The 20,101-nt window shown below is 38.8% G+C and overlaps 1 protein-coding gene across 1 annotated transcript in view; it reads left to right on the top strand.

The window, feature by feature from the left end:
* Positions 1-20,101, top strand: part of BABAM2 (BRISC and BRCA1 A complex member 2) — a 167,140-nt gene that overhangs the window by 55,654 nt on the left and 91,385 nt on the right. The window contains exon 7 of the mRNA XM_063124170.1: positions 11,610-11,719. Within this exon, the coding sequence (XP_062980240.1) occupies positions 11,610-11,719 (110 nt within the window). The remainder of the gene's footprint in view (positions 1-11,609; positions 11,720-20,101) is intronic.

Genomic DNA, 20,101 nt, shown 5'->3' with positions numbered 1-20,101 from the left:
CAACAAAGATTGATTTCTACCAAGAGGAGTTCAGAATATCAGGGGTTGTGATCATATCTTCATGGGATACTCTTTTTTAAAAGAGTCAGATTGGAAAACTGAAAAGAGATAAATAAATTTGAGTGGAGGGTGCACATTTAAAATACTGCAGGAGAAAAATGTGGCATATCTCCTCATAGTATAAAGTTCTCCATGATGTGCCACTGGAAGTTTTTAAAGATGAATAAAGAATGCATACTAAGTATACAGCTTCTGCAATTAGCTGTGAAGTTTAAATATTAGTTCTAATCAGTAGTATTTGTTACTTGTACTTCACAAGATCAAGCCCTATGTTATAATATCTTCTAGATTCCCCAGCATGTTGCCAGTTCTCATCTTCTCACATTAAGCCTACAGGCTCCTCAGGCAAGTGTTCTTCTTTTCCTGTATGTCTCGAATAGCTTGAGTACACTGTCACCATTTAGCAAATACTAATACTGCAAGGTTTATTTGAAACTGCTTGGTATAGAATTAGAAGGCTTGTCATGTAGCTAGAATATGCTGTGGGTGTCTTACCTACTGGCCAAACATAGACACATGACTGTAAAATGTTAAATCATTATTTACTGCATTACTATCATGTTATGGTATCATAGCTATCTTTAGCGTGCATTATGAGCTGAAAAGAAGTTACCTGCATGGATGAACCTGAAATGTATGCACTGCTTTTTGGCTTCCTCTGATTGTTTTTATGAACCCCCGCAGGTTGAAGTTTCAAAATGAAGCTGCGGGAAATGGCTTCCTTGGAGGTAGGGAGATGTGGAGCAGGGGAGGAAACGGGTGCCTGAGTGGAAAGACCACTTTGGGTGTCCCTGCACCCTGGCATGAAGGGGATCCTGCCTTGTTTTTTATAGGACTGTGTTGCCCCCACAGTCCTTGGCAAGTGGTTTGCTTCCCCCCCCGATTTCCTGCTTCTTTATTTTTTAGAAAGCACAGGGGGCGGGGAGCTGGGAAAACCAAAGAATACCATTTCCTCAGGTGCACAAATGGGAAACCCCATTTGCCAACATGGGGAAAATTACAGGGAAGTACTGGCAAGGTTCCCAGTCCCGTTTTCATGCAAAAACGGGACTGAGAATGGTATATAGAAAATGAGCCAATCACAATTGGAGTTGGGAAGGGCAGTAAGGGCAGCAGCTTGGATGCGTTGGCAAATGGCAGTAGTGCCCTGCTGGGCAAGAGCACCAGGGGTTCTGCTGCAGTTGCCCCGTGACTCTTTAGGAACGTGAAAGAACCCACGGTGCCCACGACACCACATGATAACCAACGGTTGTTCAGATAGCCAACTCTGCCTAGTGTTGGTTCTTTGCATTGGTTATTTTGGCCAAATTACCCACTGTGGTTTTAAAAAATCCTGCTAGATGACACAATAACCCCTGGTGGTTTAAATAGCGCACGGTACACTATTTAAACCACCGTAGGTTGTTGTGTCATCCGAACCCTGTCCTATGTATTTCTCAGAATGAGCTTTACTGCTCCTAGGAAACATTAACAAGATTTAAGGTTGTATTGTACCTGAAGATCTTCATATTAAGATCCTCCATCTGCTGGAACACTGAATGTAGAAATCGATTTATATTTTTACTTGGAAAAGAGCCGTGTAATCTCTTTATTGATTTTATTAACCAGCTTTATTATGATGATTTTTACCCCAGAAAGCTGCATAAGTGAGACAAAAATAACTTCTCTATGTGGGCTCCATGTGGCTAGAAAACCTACCAATATGTATGCAAACAAATATTTTCCCAATCTCAGCAAGAGCTTATCTGGTGTTGTTTGGGCATAGTTTGCACTGAGCCTTTATTTAGATGGAGAAAATGTATTTTGTGGGGAAGCGATGGGGAATGTTACAATTTTTTTTCTTTTCTTGGTTGGATCTCTTGTCATGAAGACCTGAGCAAAATTATGTTGACTACTTAGATTTGATGAAAAGTATTCAAAACACACATCTCCTAGGAAAGAGGTAGATGAAACATTCCAGGTGATTTCATTTACACTTAGTCAAAGGAACTTTTTAGGTAAACTGCACAGAGGCACTAGTTTATAGACATGGCGCTCTGCGCGGCACTTCCTGGTTTTGAGTCCATCAGGTGCTCTCATAAAGATTGCAAACTAAACCCAGCCCGGAGACCATAGTGACGCTGTTTCTTGAGAATTCCAAAATAAACCAAAAAACAAACAAAAACAGTTTTTACTGTTTAACTTGCAAAAAAGGAGGGTAAGGGGAGAGATGATAGAGATGTACAAAATTATGTATGGTGTGGCAAATGTGGATAGAGAGACATTTTTCTCCTTCTCCCCTAATACTAGAACCTGGGGTCATCCCATGCAGCTGATTGGTGGGAGATTCAGGACAAATAAAAGGAAGTTCTTCTTCACACAGCGCCTAGTTAAACTATGGAGTTCATTACCACAAGACATAGAGATGGCTTGAAAAGGGGGTGGATAAATTGCTAGAGGAGAAGGGTATCAATGGCCATTAGTCCTGATGGCTATGTGCTACCTCCAGTATCAGAGGCGGTAAGCCTGGGGAACGTAGTCAGGAGGGTCCTGTTGCACGCGTGTCCTGCTTGTGGGTCCCTGGTTGACAGCCGGTTGGCCTCTGTGTGAACAGAGTGCTGGACACAATGGACCCTTGGACTGAACCAGCATGGCTCTTCTTATGTTTTTATGAATTTAATCTAATTTTTCATTATTCTGTGTTGCTTTTGAACATTTAATAATTAATATTCAGGAAACTCCTATATCTAGGTGATATACAAATATAATACAAGAGGCAGGCCCAGCTGTCATAGTTGCCATCTTAAAGGAAAAGCCGAAGCACTTACCTAAGGGACAAGCTATATACCTCCCCCCCCAAAAAATTACTGCTTTATAATGATAGAGTGCATATTCTACTGTCTGCTCTTAACTACAGGGACATGACAGTGTCCCTGTAAATTACATGCTAACGTGTAGTAGTGCTCCAATATAGGGTGTGTGGTGGTGATGGAGGTAGAGATCTAGAGTAGAGAAGAAGAACAAGCATGCATTTGTAACCTCACATGAGGAAAAAGATGGCTGATGTGAAGCAGGGAATGGTGATCAAAGAGAAGGGGTTACACCCTGCTTGTGGGTTCCTGGTCGATAGTTGGTTGATCACTGTGTGAACAGAATGCTGGTGCAATGGTTCCTAGATATGTAATTGGAACCAACAAGGGGGTGAGATTAATACAAATTTATATAATAAAAGAAAGGCAAGTTCAGAATTCAAGTAATAAAAAAGGAGTCAAAAACCTGTAACACTGATGTGAGAATAAAGAAATGCTTCTAACGTTTAAACAAATACAGTTTCAACAAATGGTAATACAGTAAATCTGTTGCAGTCCTGTCCCTCCTTTCCCCAACCTCCAGAGGTCCCTTCAGAAAACGCTAACCCCAAAGTCCTGTTTTCTTCTTCATTCAGGCCTAACACAACACAAATCCTTCATTCTCTCAGGAACAGATGCTGCTTTTATTCACAGCAAGTGCTCTCTTTCTCTTGTTAGATCTGCTACTCTTGGCCTTCTGCTGTCTCCTATGCTTATTCTCTATTTCTTCCATCTGTTTCCTTCTTTCTCACATGAAGACTTTCTTTAACGTTTCTCTCAGTCAACCATGACTCTTTCTATTCTCCGTTCTTCCCTTATTCCTACCCAGACAAATGGGTAGGAATAACACCATTATATCTCAACGAGGGTTGCTCCTATGAAAAGATTGTTAATGATTTTATGAATTTTATGCTCTTTAATTTAGTACTGAGATATTTTCTGTGAGATTACAAATAGTTATTGTACGAAAACTGGATTTTGGGTGCCATTTTCCAAGATGGTGGCAGTTACGATGATTTCCTGAGATGCCTCTATATCTAATTTTAATTTACATGGTCATAAATACCACCATACCAAATTGCACACTTGTATCACAATGTGCATGATTTGGCCAGAAGCTGCTCTACTATAGACCTTAATCTCTCAGTCCTTTTGGTTCTTTCTCCCCCTTGGAATTCTAGGAATTAACATTGGATATGAGCCTGTATGCCTGCCCTACCACCTCCAGGGGTGTTTTGGTTTGTTTTTGGAAACAAGGCATAATGACACCTTCTCCCTGTCCCATCCTCCAGAACTGCCCCCCTACACTCCACTTATAGAGCTGTAAATTATTATTATTATTATTATTATTTATTTATATAGCACCATCAATGTACATGGTGCTGTACAGATAACACAGTAAATAACAAGACCCTGCCGCATAGGCTTACAATCTAATAAGTTGTAGTAAACAATAAAGAGGGAAGGAGAATGCAAACAGGCACAGGGAAGTGTAAACAGGCACAGGGTAGGGCAAAACCAACAGTGTAAAGTCAGAACAAACTCAATATTTGAAGGCTATAGGGAAAAGAAAAGTTTTGAGCTGAGTCTTAAAAGCAGTGATTGAGTTTGTAGTTCTCAAGTGTTCTGGAAGAGCGTTCCAGGCGTAAGGGGCAGCAGAAGAAAAAGGACGAAGCCGAGTAAGGGAAGTGGAGGTCCTTGGGCAGGCGAGAAGCATGGCATCAGAGGAGCGGAGAGCCCGAGCGGGGCGATAGTGTGAGATGAGAGAGGAGAGATAGGCAGGAGCTAGGCAGTGAAGAGCTTTGAAGGTCAGTAGGAGAAGTTTATATTGGATTCTGAAGTGAATTGGAAGCCAATGAAGAGATTTCAGAAGTGGAGTGACATGGTCAGAGCGGCGGGCCAAGAAGATGATCTTAGCGGCTTAGCCAGTGGTGATGTACTGCAGTTCTTATTTGATGTCTGCTAATCTTAAAGAATCAAGTGGGAGAGAGATTGATATGAACAAATTCACTTTAGGGATATCCAATGGGATGCTCTTAGTATCTTTTCTTATCTTTCTGTCCCATTGTTTCATGAAACAACTTCCTTGTATCGTTTGTTGTATAATCATGTACAATCATGGGATTGTAATATTAGCAATGAGGAGGAAAATAGGAAAGAGATATTTTTGTTACGATTTAAAATTCTTTGTCATGCTCCTTGTGCAAATAGTATTTTTGGCTTCTAACTTCCCCAGAATGAGGAAGCTGTCTCTAATCCTTCTATTAATACGATGCTAGAAATCAGCCTTCGCCAATCTGGTACACTCCAGCTTTATTTATTTATTACACTTCTATACTGTCTGAGCGGTTCACAAAACAAGAATTAAAACCATAAAATACAAGAACGTAATAAAACTAGCCATGCTGGCTCTTGGTGATGGGAGTTGTACTACAACTTATCTGGAGCACAGCAGGTTGGGGAAGATTGCTATAAATGTTAATAATGAGGGAAGTAAAAGAGGAAAACAATGGTGTCTCTCTGTCTAACTGAAGAAGAATGGTAAGGATAACTATGTAGTTTGTGCAAAGTGCAGCACTGGAAACATGAAACACGCTCTTTCATGGGTGCTGCAGTTAAAAACAGTTATGGGTACTTAGATGGTATAAACATTCTCTTTTGAAAAATCCTCAGTTCTACCTGGTTTTTAGGCTTCTTCTTTTTCTTTTCTTTTCTTTTTAAAAGGAACAGGCTTACTATACAACTTGGTTCTACTCCAAACACAAGAGGAAATGAATTATAGCAGTTGTAACAGTGTAGAGCAGATGTTTTGGTTGGACTGGCTATTAACACTCTGACTCATAATAAATCCTCAATTCCAGTAAGTTCCCAGTTTTTAGTTACAGTAGGTAGTAGGATGCAGGAAAACAATGTGTTTGTGCTTTGAACGTGTTTGGGAATTAATACTTGCCAGGAATCTTTCTTTTTTTAGTTGTTTAACGGGTCTAATAAAAAGTTAATTGTGAAAGGTATTTTGAACTTACATCATTAGAAAGGATAAAAACAGGCACATTATTTAAATTATGCTGATGAATACAACACAAGTTGAATTGGGAGAATTTTAGAACACAAATTAATTAAGGTGGGTGATTCTTTTAAAAATGCATTTTTATTAAATTATTTTATTCATTTTGTGAAATACATATCCCCTGTTCCAGTATGACAGGCAGCTATGGCAAGGCAGGTTGCAAGTACAACTAAAACCAATATCAAAACCTCTTAACTAATTGTGTAGGAGCTTTATTGTAAATGAAATCCTTTGGGTTAAAATTGTATGTTTTAAGCACTCTTGCCCCACCCCCCACCCCCATTAAAGGTTTTGACATTTTCAATGTTAGGCACCACTTTGTGGCTTTTATACATAGAGGTGTAACACTTCTGGAGAAAAGGGATTTTCCTGTTTGTTTGGTTGTTTAATTAAACCTAAACTTATTTTACTGCTTTAACAGCATAAAATGCATCATTTATAGCTTAGGATATGCATTCGTCCTATTTGGCATGCAACATATGGAGCAATTCTGTGGATGTTTATCCAGAAGTAAGACCCATTCTATTTACTGGAGCTTACTCCCAGGTAAGCACAAGATTGCAGCTTTAAAGTATAAATGCCTTAGGGTGAAATCCTATGCATGTTTAGCCAGAAAAAAAGGCCTACAACTCCCAGCTTGGCATGCTGGGAGTTATAGAACCTTTTTCCTGTCCCCCCCCCCAAAAAAAAGTTGTGCAATTAAAATTATGAATATACCCAATACTAGAGAGCTGCAAACTATTGTTCTGTGTGCTATCTGTTTTATGTCCTTATGGGAAAGGTTTCATACTTTATATGATGTATTTTAATGTTTTTTAATTTTTGTGGAAACCCCCACCCCCCAGTGGTAGTATAGATATATAATAAATGAAATGAGTCAAAGATGACTTCAGGTCTGTGACCTTGGGAAATGAAGGAAATATTTCCCACAATGATAGAAGAGTAAGATAGTAAGGGGTTTTGAGGGGGGAAATTAGGCATGAATTGAGGCATCTGAGGATGGGTGAGGAATGTCAGTGAAGTTTAAGCAGCTATGTAGAAGTTGAGAGCTCAGGAATAAAAAATGTAGTTTGGGAACTGATCAGTGTCACGATGGTAACGTGCACCATTAATGGAATGAAACTGCCTAGAAAAGATATGCATGAGGAGAGAGAATCTGATGGTTGTGGTAGTGGTAAAAGGACTGAGCTCTTTGAAGAACCCTATGGGAAGTGGGACAAATGAGGCAGAAAATAAGTAATCTGAGGACAGAGTATATAGAAAGTCTCTGGAACCCATGCTAGAGGTGGAATAAAAAAGGGCCAGTCGAGTTTAGTTTTGATGACAGATCTCAAAAATTGAGCTCTCCAAAGAGCCACAATATGCTACTTCCTGTCTTTCATAGAATCATAGAATGGTAGAGTTGGAAGGGGCCTATAAGGCCATGTAGTCCGACCCACTGCTCAATGCAGGAATCTACCTTAAAGCATCCCTGACAGGTGGCTGTCCAGCTGCCTCTTGAATGCCTCTAGTGTGGGAGAGCCCACCACCTTCCTAGGTAATTGGTTCCATTGTCATGCTGCTTTAAGTTTTTCCTGATGTCCAGCCAGAATCTGGCTTCCTGTAACTGGAATCTGGCTTCCTTTGCAGCTTCCATTGTTAACATAATAGTTCTGGTGGATGCAGTGCTAAGCTTGCAATGCTGAAAGAAAACCGGCTCTGTCTGCAGCATCACTAATGCAGGCTAGGTAAGGTGGGTACACGAGACAGGGCCTTTTCTGCAGCAGCACCCCAATTGTAGATAAGAGAGGAGATGAGTTTGCTTTCAGCCATACTGAGTTTTGCACAGGTAATAAAAGCTGCAATGTTTCTCCAGGCCTTTTATGGATTTTAATATTATTTTGGCCTGTTTTAACGAATGTATTTATTTTATTACATTTGCATCCTGCCTTTTTTCCTCCAAGGAACCCAAGGCAGCATACATAATCCTCCTCCTCTCCACTTTCTCCTCACAACAATAACCCTGTGAGGTGGGCAGAGAGTCTGTGGCTGGCCTAAAGTCACCCAGTGAGCTTCCATGACTAAATGGGGACTAGAAGCCAGATCTCCCAACTTGCAGTCCGACACTCTAGCCACTACACCACACTGGCTCAATGTTTCTGTTTGTGTGCATTGTCATTTTAGTGTATGTATTGTTCTAACGTGTACAGCACTTTGAGTGCCCTGGTGGGAAATAAAGTGATTTCTAAATTCTTTGAATGAATAAACAAAAATACCCTCCCTACTTGGAACTCCCCCCACCCTCGCAAATCTCTTGTACCTGCACTCTGGGAGCCACAGTTTAAGAACCAGTGGCTTAACTAGTTTAGCTGCAGATTTCACTTTTCTTGGAAAATTACTGTGTATAGCAGTGCAAATCTCTAATTTCAGTTTTGAAATTTATGAGCTCTTAATTATAACTTGCAAGTTAAATATAATAATTCTAATCCCTCTCTTTTTGCCAGTTGAAGTGCCATTTTCTTGTTTTTTAGCATGAAATTTTATTTTGTTTCGAAATAAAGTTAACAAAATAAAAGCAACAAAAGAAAGAACTTACATAATAATAAATCAAAATCCACTAAAGAAACAAAGGAATTCAGTCATTCTAAATCTTGTCTATAACTGATATGCTTATGGAACAACTACAGTAAAACCACCTAAGTAGGAGATCAGTGCTTAATTATTTTATTTATTAAATTTATTTATTTATTTATTTATTAAAACATTTATATGTCGCCCTATATCACAGGGATCTTAGGGGGATATACAGATTACATTTTTAAAAATACAAGTTATACAAATATTAAAAGTACATCTGCAAGTGTATGTCACTTTGTATGTATGTGCGTATTAATCAGAAAAAGTACTTGGTTGGAATTTTATCAAATGTTTGAAGAACTTCACAATAGGAGATGAATAGAAACCATAGTACTATAATAGCATTCTTCAAGTTAGAATCCTAGATCGCTGCACTTACTCATAGGAGCCATTCATATAAAACGCTAATCCACACTCAGTTGTTGAACCATAGGCTGTTCGTTGAACCATGTTGACTGAACGTCCATAGGGTGGCTTGTGAACAATGCAGCGTAGCTTGTTAACCACCCTAAACAACCCAAAAGCAAATAATGGGTTCTCAAGGTGTCTTATTTGGGGGGGGGGGGGGAAGCCATAAAGAAAAATAAAGGAATTTATGATGAAACACATGAGCATAGTCAATAGCATAATCAAGCAAGTGGTCATTTTTCCTGAATAACGAATGAAAGATTTTAGTTCTTGATTAACAAAAAATATTTTAAGATATATAACATTAAGGTGGTAGGAATTTTTAAAAGTAATTTTAGAGAAGAAAAATTAAGATCTCAGTGGTGGTTGAATTTAATGGAACCTTCTTCTTTTTTACTGCACTTTATTTATTTATTTATTTATTACATTTATATCCTGCCTTTTTTCCTCCAAGGAACCCAAGGCGACATACATAATCCTACTCCTATCCTTTTTATCCTCACGAGAACAACCCTGTGAGGTGAGTTGGGCTGAGAGTCTGTGACTGGCCTAAAGTCACCCAGTGAGTTTCCATGGCTGAGTGGGGACTAGAACCCCGATCTCCTGACTCCCAGTCCAACAATGTAGCCGCTATATCGCATTGCGTCTCTAATCAATTTTTTACTACATACAATAGTTCATTAATTACTTTTAAGATTTATACCTAGTCTTTCAGTTTAATGATTCCCAATGTGGCTTATAAAAGTTATAATACAAGCAAAACGTGTGTGTGTGTATGTTTACCGACAACACAGGAGCCCTTAGTCCTCTGGATGATAGATGGGACCGGAACATGGTTTCCTTCAGTTCTGCAGCTGTCAGGCAATGGCTTTTGGAGCTGAATATTCTTTCTGGTTGGTAGGGGCGTGCTTTTTTTTTAACAGAACAAGCTCCTTGTATTTGCCCCTTCTCTGATCAATGGGTGGGACCTGGGTGATCCTCCCCTTGCCATGATGCTCTTCCTAGAGGGCAAGGGGGTACAGCAGACGCCAGTGTGTGCTTTCTTTCATATTTAAATTTATTATACAAACTTACATTAATTTACATGGACTTTGATGTGTTTTGCAATGAAGTGTTTTTAATTAAAAATAAAGATATATAACAAAGGTTGTTCCCCTTTAGATGAAGAACATGTAGGGGTGTGCCTATGAGAATAGAGAAGCTACTAGATAAAAAAAAACCAAAAAACCACCTCCCTTCCAACAATTGTTTTATGTTGAGATTGCTGTAGGGTTATGGCGATAAAGAAATCCAACTCAATAAGTGAATAATATTTGCCAATGTTCAAAGTGCTGCTCCCCAATGTAGAATGTATCGAGCTCAACCTCCTGTGGCAAGGCTAGAAAAAATATCTTCCTGAGACCGGAGATTTGCTGCCTGTCAGAGTTGACAATGCTGGCCTAGATGTATAAACGATTTGACTTGATAAAAAGGCAAAGCCTTGTGCTCTTATATTAAATGAAACCTCCAGGTTTGTTGTCTTGCCTTCTTGCCACATTTATGGGTTTTCAAAATGGTTGGAGATCCTTGGTCTGATCTAGCAGGCTGCCAGGTCGGAACTTGAAAAGTAAGCAACAAACATAGTGCAGCTATGGAGTTCTGAGCAAAGGGTTGTCTACTGCGAAGATGCGTTCTGTAATAGACATTCCTAATAATAATAATGTTTTATGCTCCATAATTATTGTTAATAGTGCCTTTGATTTAGACAATAAATCTCTGTCTCTACATTTTCTTAATACATGGAGTCTAAGCCACACAATTACAGTGACAAATTACTTCAAGGACATGAGCTTTTTAAATGTTGGTTCTCTCTCTGTCTCTCTGTAGATAAGACTTTAATGAGAGGTGACATAACACAAACAGGCTCGTAAACATCCAATACAAACTATTGAACAAACCAAAACCATGAATTGTATCTCCAATAAGTTCTGTATTATTATATTCATGCAGCCCTGGTAGAATACAGTGTTTGGTTTAGATACCTAAATGAAGGATAACACATAGGTTATAGAATATAACTATAATATATAGTTTGGTGGACTAGTGATCCACCAAACTCTGATCATATCTTATGGAAATCAAATAGAGAATCATTTTTCTAAATAGGAAGCTGTTCTATCCCATTGGTCACCTAGCCCAGTACAGTCTACTGCAAATAGCAGCAGTTCTCCAATATCTCAGGCAGAAGTCTTTCCCAGCCTTCCTACTCAAGATCAACCCAGATTTTCCAGTTACCAAGTTACCAAAAAATAATATTTTTTTAGCAGCTCACTTGAGTTTTGAGGGCAGCAGTTCCTGCGTACGAATATTGTGACATGCCCACTAGCAGTAATTTGACATCTGCCATGTTCACGGTAATGACATGTAATTTATGTCAACCACATGCAACTAAAATATGCAGATTAGTCCCTGCTAATGTTATATTTCTAATGTGACCCTCAGTGTGGAGCGGGTTGCCTTCAGACCTTTTTCAGAGAGCCAGATTTGCAGCCAGCAAGCCTCTTGAAGGCCTTGGACCTCTCTCACATGATTGAGTTTATGACTGCTATCAATCTGAAACTTGTTTTCTTTTTGTATATGTGTGTATTTAGGATGCAAATGAAGACCCCGGGGAAGATGTTGCTCTTCTTTCAGTGAGCTTTGAGGATACAGAAGCTACTCAGGTTTTTCCCAAATTGTATCTGTCTCCACGAATTGAACAGTAAGTGCAGCACCTCATGTATGATACTCCTGTACTCATAACATTTAATTATACCTCTCATTGTTTATGTAGGAAGGTTTGGGTAGCATAAAACCACTTTGACTTTTAATTGACAAAAGTCAATATGATGATTACTGTAAGTGACTGTGCTGGTAAAGTCAGGTGGTTCCCCTTGCCAGTTCCATCTTTAAGTACGTATTACTATTCGAACTGAGCCATGGCAGTACGGTAAGCAGCCTTCTATTTCCTGCAATGGTATTTATTGACGGTTCCGTCCATTTTCTCTTGGCACGTGTTCCATTGACCCTAAAAATCTAAGCTGTATATTGGCTTTCAGTGAATCGTAAATCCCTCCCGTATTCCTTAATTAGGGGAAAATATAAATGACAGTGACAGACTGATTCTGTGCCCCTGTCAAAATGGCCACTGCTTGCATTGATGCAGCCTGGTCAGCAACTCACTGAACCAATAACAACTTTGAAAGAATAAATAAGTAAAGCAGCAACGACAACCACTCCGTAGCAAATGTGCAGCTCCCCCCACATCCAGCAACTCTAGCAGCTGCTCATGAAAGCATTAACATCAACATTGTAACTACGTAGTTGCCAACACCCAATGTTTCCCTTCATCCAGGCTGCACCTCTACCCTCATTTTGTTTTCTTATGTTCAATGGACACACTTTCCTCAGAGGAAGGGGACTGTAGCTCCTTAGCAGTTTACATGTTTTACATGAAGAGGGTTTAATCCTTGGCACCTCCAGGTAGGGCTGGCAAAACCCTTGCCTGAAACCTTGGAGAGCTGCTGCCAGTCAGTGTTGACAATACTGGGTTAGGGAGACCAATAGTTTGACGCAGTATAAGGCATCTTCCTGTGTGTTGTGTTACATTATTGCAACTTATGTTACTGTGTACCTTCTATAGCTCATAGATATTTTTGTCCAGAGACATAAATCAGGGTTCCTGTGAAACTCTGTCTTTGGCTTTATGCCCAAGTGCTTTCTGTTCTCCTTTCGCTATTGTTCCCATCATCCATTTTTCTCTCAATCTCATGTAGTACTTTAGGGATGGGAGCAGAGTAATGCGGCCTTATGCCGTGGATGTGCATATGTGATGTGCATTTCCCTTCTGAGGCCTATGTGTGCCTGGAGCTGAGCCATGATAGGATTGTGAGTAGCCAATTCTCCAGTGTGTCTGGTCAAGGGTTGAGAGTGGGGAGGTCTATAGGGCTGCAGCAGGATATAGCAGGCATGTCAACAACTCTGCGTTTTGTGATGACACTGTTGGATAAGATGACAAATAACTGGCAACTTTCCCAACTCTTCTTTGTCTACTTTTGTGTTTGCATCATGCAGCTGGGGCAGTGCAGATATGTTGGCATAGCTTGTGGCATGGTTATCGACTGGTGGTACAGCACAGTTTCAGATACGCTGTATGGCTGCAATACATTGTGCTGCATTCTGCAAGTAGAAGCATTGCTTATGTTAATCATATCCTTTTACTGTAGTGAGGGATAGGTTCAAGCGATGAAATGAGTTGTTGTTGTTGTTGTTGTTATTGCATTTACATACTGCCCCATAGCCGAAGCTCTCTGGACAGTTTACAAAGATTAAATGTGTGCTGAATAGTGTTGCCCTTAAAAATGCTCTATAGCAATAGGAAGAGGCTTTTCCAGATTTTGCAATATTTGAGAGATGCTATAAGAATGTATTTGTTAAACTGCAGTCAGTAATCTGCAGTCTAATAAAGTATTTGTCCAAGCATATGTCAGAATATTTCACTTTAAAGTTATTAAAGTTTGAAGTTCTTGTGCAGTGCACTTCACAAACAGAATTTTCAGTAAACTAATTTTGCTCCTAAAATGGAAGCATTATAGAGAAAAATGCACTGCCCTCATTAGATTTTCCTTCTTCCATTTTTGGAGTTAAGTACATCTCTGTTCCCTTTCTAACACCCCCCTTTGTGCTTCAATCTTAAAATGTCTGCTTCAGAGCTTCAGGCTTACATGTACTTTACCTTAGAGATAAGCATTCATGGAAAAAGTTCTTGTTTTGCTTTATATCTTAACGAATGAAGCCTTCCGAGGAGAAAGTTACATATTGTGAACCTGGGCCAGATCTACACTAAGCAGGATATAATACTTTGAAAACATTTTGAAGACTGTATAGGGAGTGTGTTCTGGGCCCCAAAACCATTTAAAAGCAGTAGTGTAGATCCTGCCCTGGAAGAGAGTCTTAAAGGCGTCTAAGGTTCCTAAATGGGCAAGATATTTAAGGTTGGGGAGCCTAGCTGCCCAAATACCTAGTCTAGAAAACGCTGGATATTGGAAGAAAGAATTGATTTCAGGAAATTGATGCAAAAATATGTCAAATTATTGCAATCTTTAAAAAAATGTCCAGAATGTTGACTTGATTGCTAACTGGTTGTAGCTGAAGACAACATAACTTCAGTTCTCAAGTGATTACACAGGTTACCCACATTCAAAGTGCTGATTTTAATTATTTAAGCCCTATACGGTCTGACTTCTGGATATCTGGAGGAACTCCCCCACCCCTCCTCCATAATAATCCCTTGTATGCCTTAAGATCTGCATGGAAATATTCTGAGTTGTTGCAGGAGACAGTTTGGTTTCTCTCTTGAATTACCCTTGAGGAAAAGTGTTAATATTCAAAAAATACTGGCCAGTAAATTGCCTTGAGTGCACCTTTTGAGGCTTTATCCCCTGTGATTTATGCACTTGGTCCCTTCCCATCTTTCCTTTGCAGGTGGGAACCAGCCAGAGGGTCATTTCCAAAGCAAGGTATTCCAAAGAGTTGTCTACTCTTTGAAATACATTGCTGAGTGGGGCTTGGCTTGTTCCCTCTGACCATACATTTAGAAGGCAGATAGAGAGCCTATTAAGGAAGGCTTTAATGACCTGACTGTTCTTATGTCTTGTGCTATTTTGTTTTTGGTTTATTTTATTCTTGTTTTATTGTTCTGTTTGATTTTAAGCTGCTACGTACCCTGGTTTTGGCCATGTAAATGTAATAAAGAAATAGCTGACTTGAGAGATACTTTTGTCCAAAATCTGGACAAAGAAAAATCTGGGGAAGCCAGGCCTAGAGGAAACAAATCAACATTGATAAGCAGAATTCGGGGCTTTGGAATGTAGCTAACAGAATAGTCAGGGAACATGAAGAAGAAATAAGGGGAGAAAACAGTCAGGTTCAGAGATAGGCACAGGATAAGGGACTGCAATGAGCTACAGTTACAAACATTTAAATGGCTACTAGAAACCAGAGCAGATAACTTTGTTAGGAGTGAGCTTAACTAAAATCCAGCAGGGCAGGCATTGAGGAATAATTCTCAGTGCCACTATGGGCCAGACTATAAATGTGCCTTTGCATCTGACAGGTACATTTTTAAAATCCAAATGCAAATGGCAGCAGGTAGAGTGGGCTGGTAGTTAGCAGTATTGCAGCAGATGGGGAGGCAAATTTTGTGAATCGCCCAGAGGGCTCCAGCTATTGGGCGGTATAGAAATGTAATAAATAAATAAATAAATAATTTAACCTTTTCCTTCCATGCTTTGGTCCTGACAAAAAATCACTCCTCTGAAGCGGCTATTTGCATTGGAAGAAAAACTCTAGTTAGTACCAGGACCACAACAGGGGAGGAAAGGGTGAAACTCCCCCTCCTCACTTGTTGCAATCCAGATGATTATCACCCTTTTTCATATGACTCTTAACATAGCTATTTTGGCCTGATGACTGCCACTGCTTATGTCAAATTTAGCATCTGATTAAGCAGTATTAGATTTATATGCCAAAAAGTTCAGGCACCATTTAAACTTTCTTCAGCAATTGAGTGATTTGATTTTGAATACAGGCCATGATAACTGATAACACTGTCTTGTGAAAAGGTTGGCTTAGATACATGTAATAAGTTTATTTTAAGGAAATGAGTGAAAAAACTGAATTACCCAGATTACTTCTTCGCTTTGGTAATGAATTCTGGAAGAATTGCCTAGCATTCTACCTGATTTATATTGGTCAAAAGTAGATTCAGTGTTTCAGCAAGTATACTGTAGCTAATTTAATTGTTAAAGGTAACTTTTGGTAAAGACACAAAGATTAATTTAATTAATTATCATCTGCTTAACTTGATAACCTGTGCATAGACTGAATTATGCCATCTGCTTATTTGGTGGTATATTTGTGGTGTTGTGAAAGAGGCTAACTTTGCAGCTTTTAATTTCTATAGAGTTTTGCCTATATGCGTTTTGCAGGAAAAATGCATACAAAAAGTAGTGGATCTGGAAGGCCACATCTTCATTTCATACAAAAGGCATTTTAGTTTTGTCTTTTGATCCTGGTTTTCTTGTGTTTCTTACTTCCGTGTTATATTTACCCTTCTGAAAATTTATGTGTCTAAATGTAGACTTAATCTATCACAGAGTCTTGGATGTACAGGTGAAATTGCCACTCGAAATCATTTGATATTCAAGCAAATGTAACTGTGTCAGAGCTGTAAAAGGCCTCCAGAAATCTACAGGGTCTACTTTAGTGGCTACAGGCCACAACATGTTTTGTTTAGATTTGTGGCTTCACAAGAGTTTGCAAGAACTGTTAAAGTTTGTTGTTGAATTTTATATATAAACAAATTCACAAAGAGTTGCACCTATTCGATCTTGAAACACTAATAAATACCCATCTTGGTATTTTATAGAAAAATTAAGAAAATATATCCAATATCTGTTTTTCCATTTCACATTAATGCAAAATAGGCAAGAAACCTTATTTTAACCATCCATCCCTTTGCATAAACACCTTTTATTGATGTCAGACGCATGCGAAGTAGATCCTATCCTAGTTTTGTAACCTGCTTTCCTGTTCTCTGTGCCTCGTGTTGCACAGAATGATTGTGGTTTAGATGGGGTCCCACAACGGCTACTTAAAGGAGGTAGCTAAACAAAGAAGAGAGCAAGAACTCCCTCATTTCTTTCAATTTGGAGCCACTGTGTAGGTGTAGCTGTATCTACAATGTTTTTAAATCCTTTTTTCTTTGCCTTATCTTAAGAAAGGGTGGCCCCTTACTTCCCCTGAAACTTCAAAGGTTTTCAATTTCAAAGAAAGGGATTTTTTAAAAATGAGATTACATACAATCTGGTCTTTTTCTAGTCCGTATACATTTTAAGGAAGATCAGTTGAAGACAGCAGCTACAACTTAGAAATTCAAAATCATTATTGCCACTGTTAAATAGTTGATGATGTAACAACAGACACCCATGTTATTTGGAAAGGATGGATGAGACTAAATGACACATGGATTTGACCATACAGCAGTAATGTTGGGAGTGGAAAAACATCACATTCCTCTTGCCTCCCTTTTAAACCATTTTTAAGTTCACTGTATTAACAGGAATTGCATATTTACATTTTGATTACACTAACCACTGAATTATTGTTTGACTCATTCTACCCAACTGTTTCCAAATTCAGCTAGCAAATTAAGTTCACTTGCTCATGTTTGGGAGAGCAAACCGACTGCAGAAATATAAATCCCCAGGGAACTCTTTCCAGTAAGCAGTTGTCTTTTTATTACCAGTATGCTGTAGCTTCCTCTGGCTTCCAGTATGCTTCAATAAATAAAGGTATTAGATAAGGAGATCCATCTGGTAAAGTCACAGAGAAACATTTATAAATGGGTGGAAGGGACTTATTAAATGTGAAACCAAATTTTAAATCCATTCTATTATCTCAGGCATAACCATGTTTATTGATCATGTTTTTATTTATTTATTTATTTATTGCTAGTCAATTTGAATACTAGTGAAAAATGAAAGATTTACAGGCTGTAGTCTTTCTGGTTCCCTAGTACTTAGTATGCAAAACAATGGTGTACATCTGCCCAGAGTGGGTACATGATTATCATCATGTACCTGGTTCCCAGCCTTCTGAATATGTCTGTTCAGAAATGCTGGAGGCTTCAGCAGGATTCTGCGACACATCCTCCTCACCCAGAAATATTTTAGCTGACACCTTGGAGACTGAAAGATGGGGCTTAGAGGACCTGGGCTACTCAGAAAGGATGCTTAAATGGCCTAAAGTCTTGTCCTTTCCACTCTTCTGATCTGGGGGATATGCCCAGAAGCTCCTCCCCTTCCAGAGCAACTAAGATTTCTTGATCCTGCCTTCATGTCAAGGGTAGGAGCCTACTTCCAAAGCAAACTGGAATACTCTCTGTGAGTCAAGGAAAGTAGGAATACACAGTGAGCAATCTCCTTTTATCAAAAACGGTATAGTTGGATTACATAAATGCAAAGTATGCAAGGATTACAATAAACTATAAAAGATTTCTGCCACCACTATTTGTCACATTCACTGTTTTTCTCTTTGCTCATCAAACTTCTCTCTGAAGATAGCTGGGTGAAAGCATCCAAATACTACCATTTGCTTAGGGGCTGTTCGCATTTACATAACAGCATGTTTCCATAAATACTTAATTCAAAGATAGATTCACACATGACTTGCTTTCTCCCCACCCTCTCCATCAGTTTTTCTTAATCTTCCAAGACGTGTGAAGTCTAAAAGCTGAGTCCATAACTTTTTGGTTGTATGTGTGTGTTGTTGTTGTTGTTGTTTAACTTTGACAATAATGTTGAAAATATTTTGAACTTGGAAGTCCATCTTGAGACACATGTATTGCTTCTGGCCTTCCTCCCAGACCAATAAAAAGAACATCTCTGCCCCTAAAGGCTAAAACATGAATTTTGCTCTATTAAAGTGAAACAAAAATTATACTGACAGCTGGCTTTCTCAGGAAACACACAAACACACACACACACACACACATATATATATAGATAGTATTTTAAAAAAATCTTAAGGAACACTTATTATAGGATTATCTCCATACGTGCATGTGCGTGACTAAATAATTCTAATTTTACAGTTTCTATATTGATAAAATGCTAAAACAGATAGACCAATCGCTTCAATTTATTTTGACTGACAAAACAAGAGGTTGATCACACAAAAATATCTCTCTTTAAAAAAAAATATCATGCTGCCATCTGCAACATTTTGCTATGCTGTTTTCAAAACCTTTGGTTGTAATTGACATCATTGTTTAAATACTCATTAAAATGTTTACAAAGGGGGGCTTTGATGCGGGTCATATGTGATGAGTTGACAGTGTGGAAACTGAAATATCTACTGGTGTGTATGTATAAAATAGAAAAGGTTATGAGAAAAGAAAAAAACAAGGATTATAAATGGTATACAGTAGGGATGTGGAAACTGATACTCCAGATATTGCTGGACTCCAACTCCTATCATCCCTGATCCCTGGCCATTCTGGCTGAGTCTGATTGAACCACATGTGTAGACCCACAGATTCCCCAACCCTGCCACATGGTATGATAATAAAGAAAATAAACCAGTGATTGAGAAGGAACATTGGAGAAATTTGCAGATGTTCCAGAATTGGGAGAAACTGGGATTAGCCTGAAAATTGAGCAAAAGCCATTAGAAAAACGTTTATACTATAAACACCAGAATGGTTTCCAACATTGAACATGCATCTCGCTTTCTCTCAGGGACATTTCTTATGTTACAGTTTAAATTCACAGTGTCCCCTCCATTCAGTTCCATAAATATAACGTGGGATGATGAAGAGTTGGTTCTGTGTCAGAAATGGGAAACTCCAAGAATCCAGGCTATTTCCTTTTTACTACATTTGTTGCCAGTAGTGGAGCCACAGGTTGCTTCCTTATCAAAATGATATATTGTGCACCATTAATATTGCTTTGATTCATAGAATTTAATTATATAATATATAGGTGATAGATAGGATTGTAGGTGACTGAGCATTGCTCAGCCTTTGAAATGGCCTCTTCCTTAAATGGCAGAATTGAGAAGTTTTTATGGGACATTGTTTTAATTCCTAAACCTGAGGTTCTGTGCTCCTGACCTAAAGCCTGCAGATAGAGATCTTCCATCATCTGCCCTCCTCCCTAAACTTTTATAAACCACCACTGCCTTAAAATAAAATCCTAGACTTTATGGTGCATTTTCATTTATTATGACCTGCCTCAGAGGCCTCTTGCCTTATTTTAAATAAATATTCAATTCGCTGTCTGTGGTGAGTTTCTGTGGCTGTTGGAACTTCTCTGAATGTGTTGACTACCTTAATTTTTGCCCCTGCAGTTGCTGTATTTTGCTCACACTTGTTTTGAAGTACAACAATAGTACATGAAATGATTGGGCTTGTTGAAGTGTGCAAGTGTTTCCTACTCTTTGCCTTCATGGAGATGTCATGATGTTTCAGAATATTAATCTTTATGAAGTCTGCTGTGAAATTGGCAGGTTGTACATTATAAATATTATGTGTTGCATCCAG

The sequence above is a fragment of the Elgaria multicarinata genome, chromosome 4 (genome assembly GCF_023053635.1).
Source record: "Elgaria multicarinata webbii isolate HBS135686 ecotype San Diego chromosome 4, rElgMul1.1.pri, whole genome shotgun sequence".
Lineage (NCBI taxonomy): Eukaryota > Metazoa > Chordata > Lepidosauria > Squamata > Anguidae > Elgaria > Elgaria multicarinata.
Note: the sequence above shows the minus strand (reverse complement) of the source record. Positions and strands in the feature narration are given on the sequence as shown.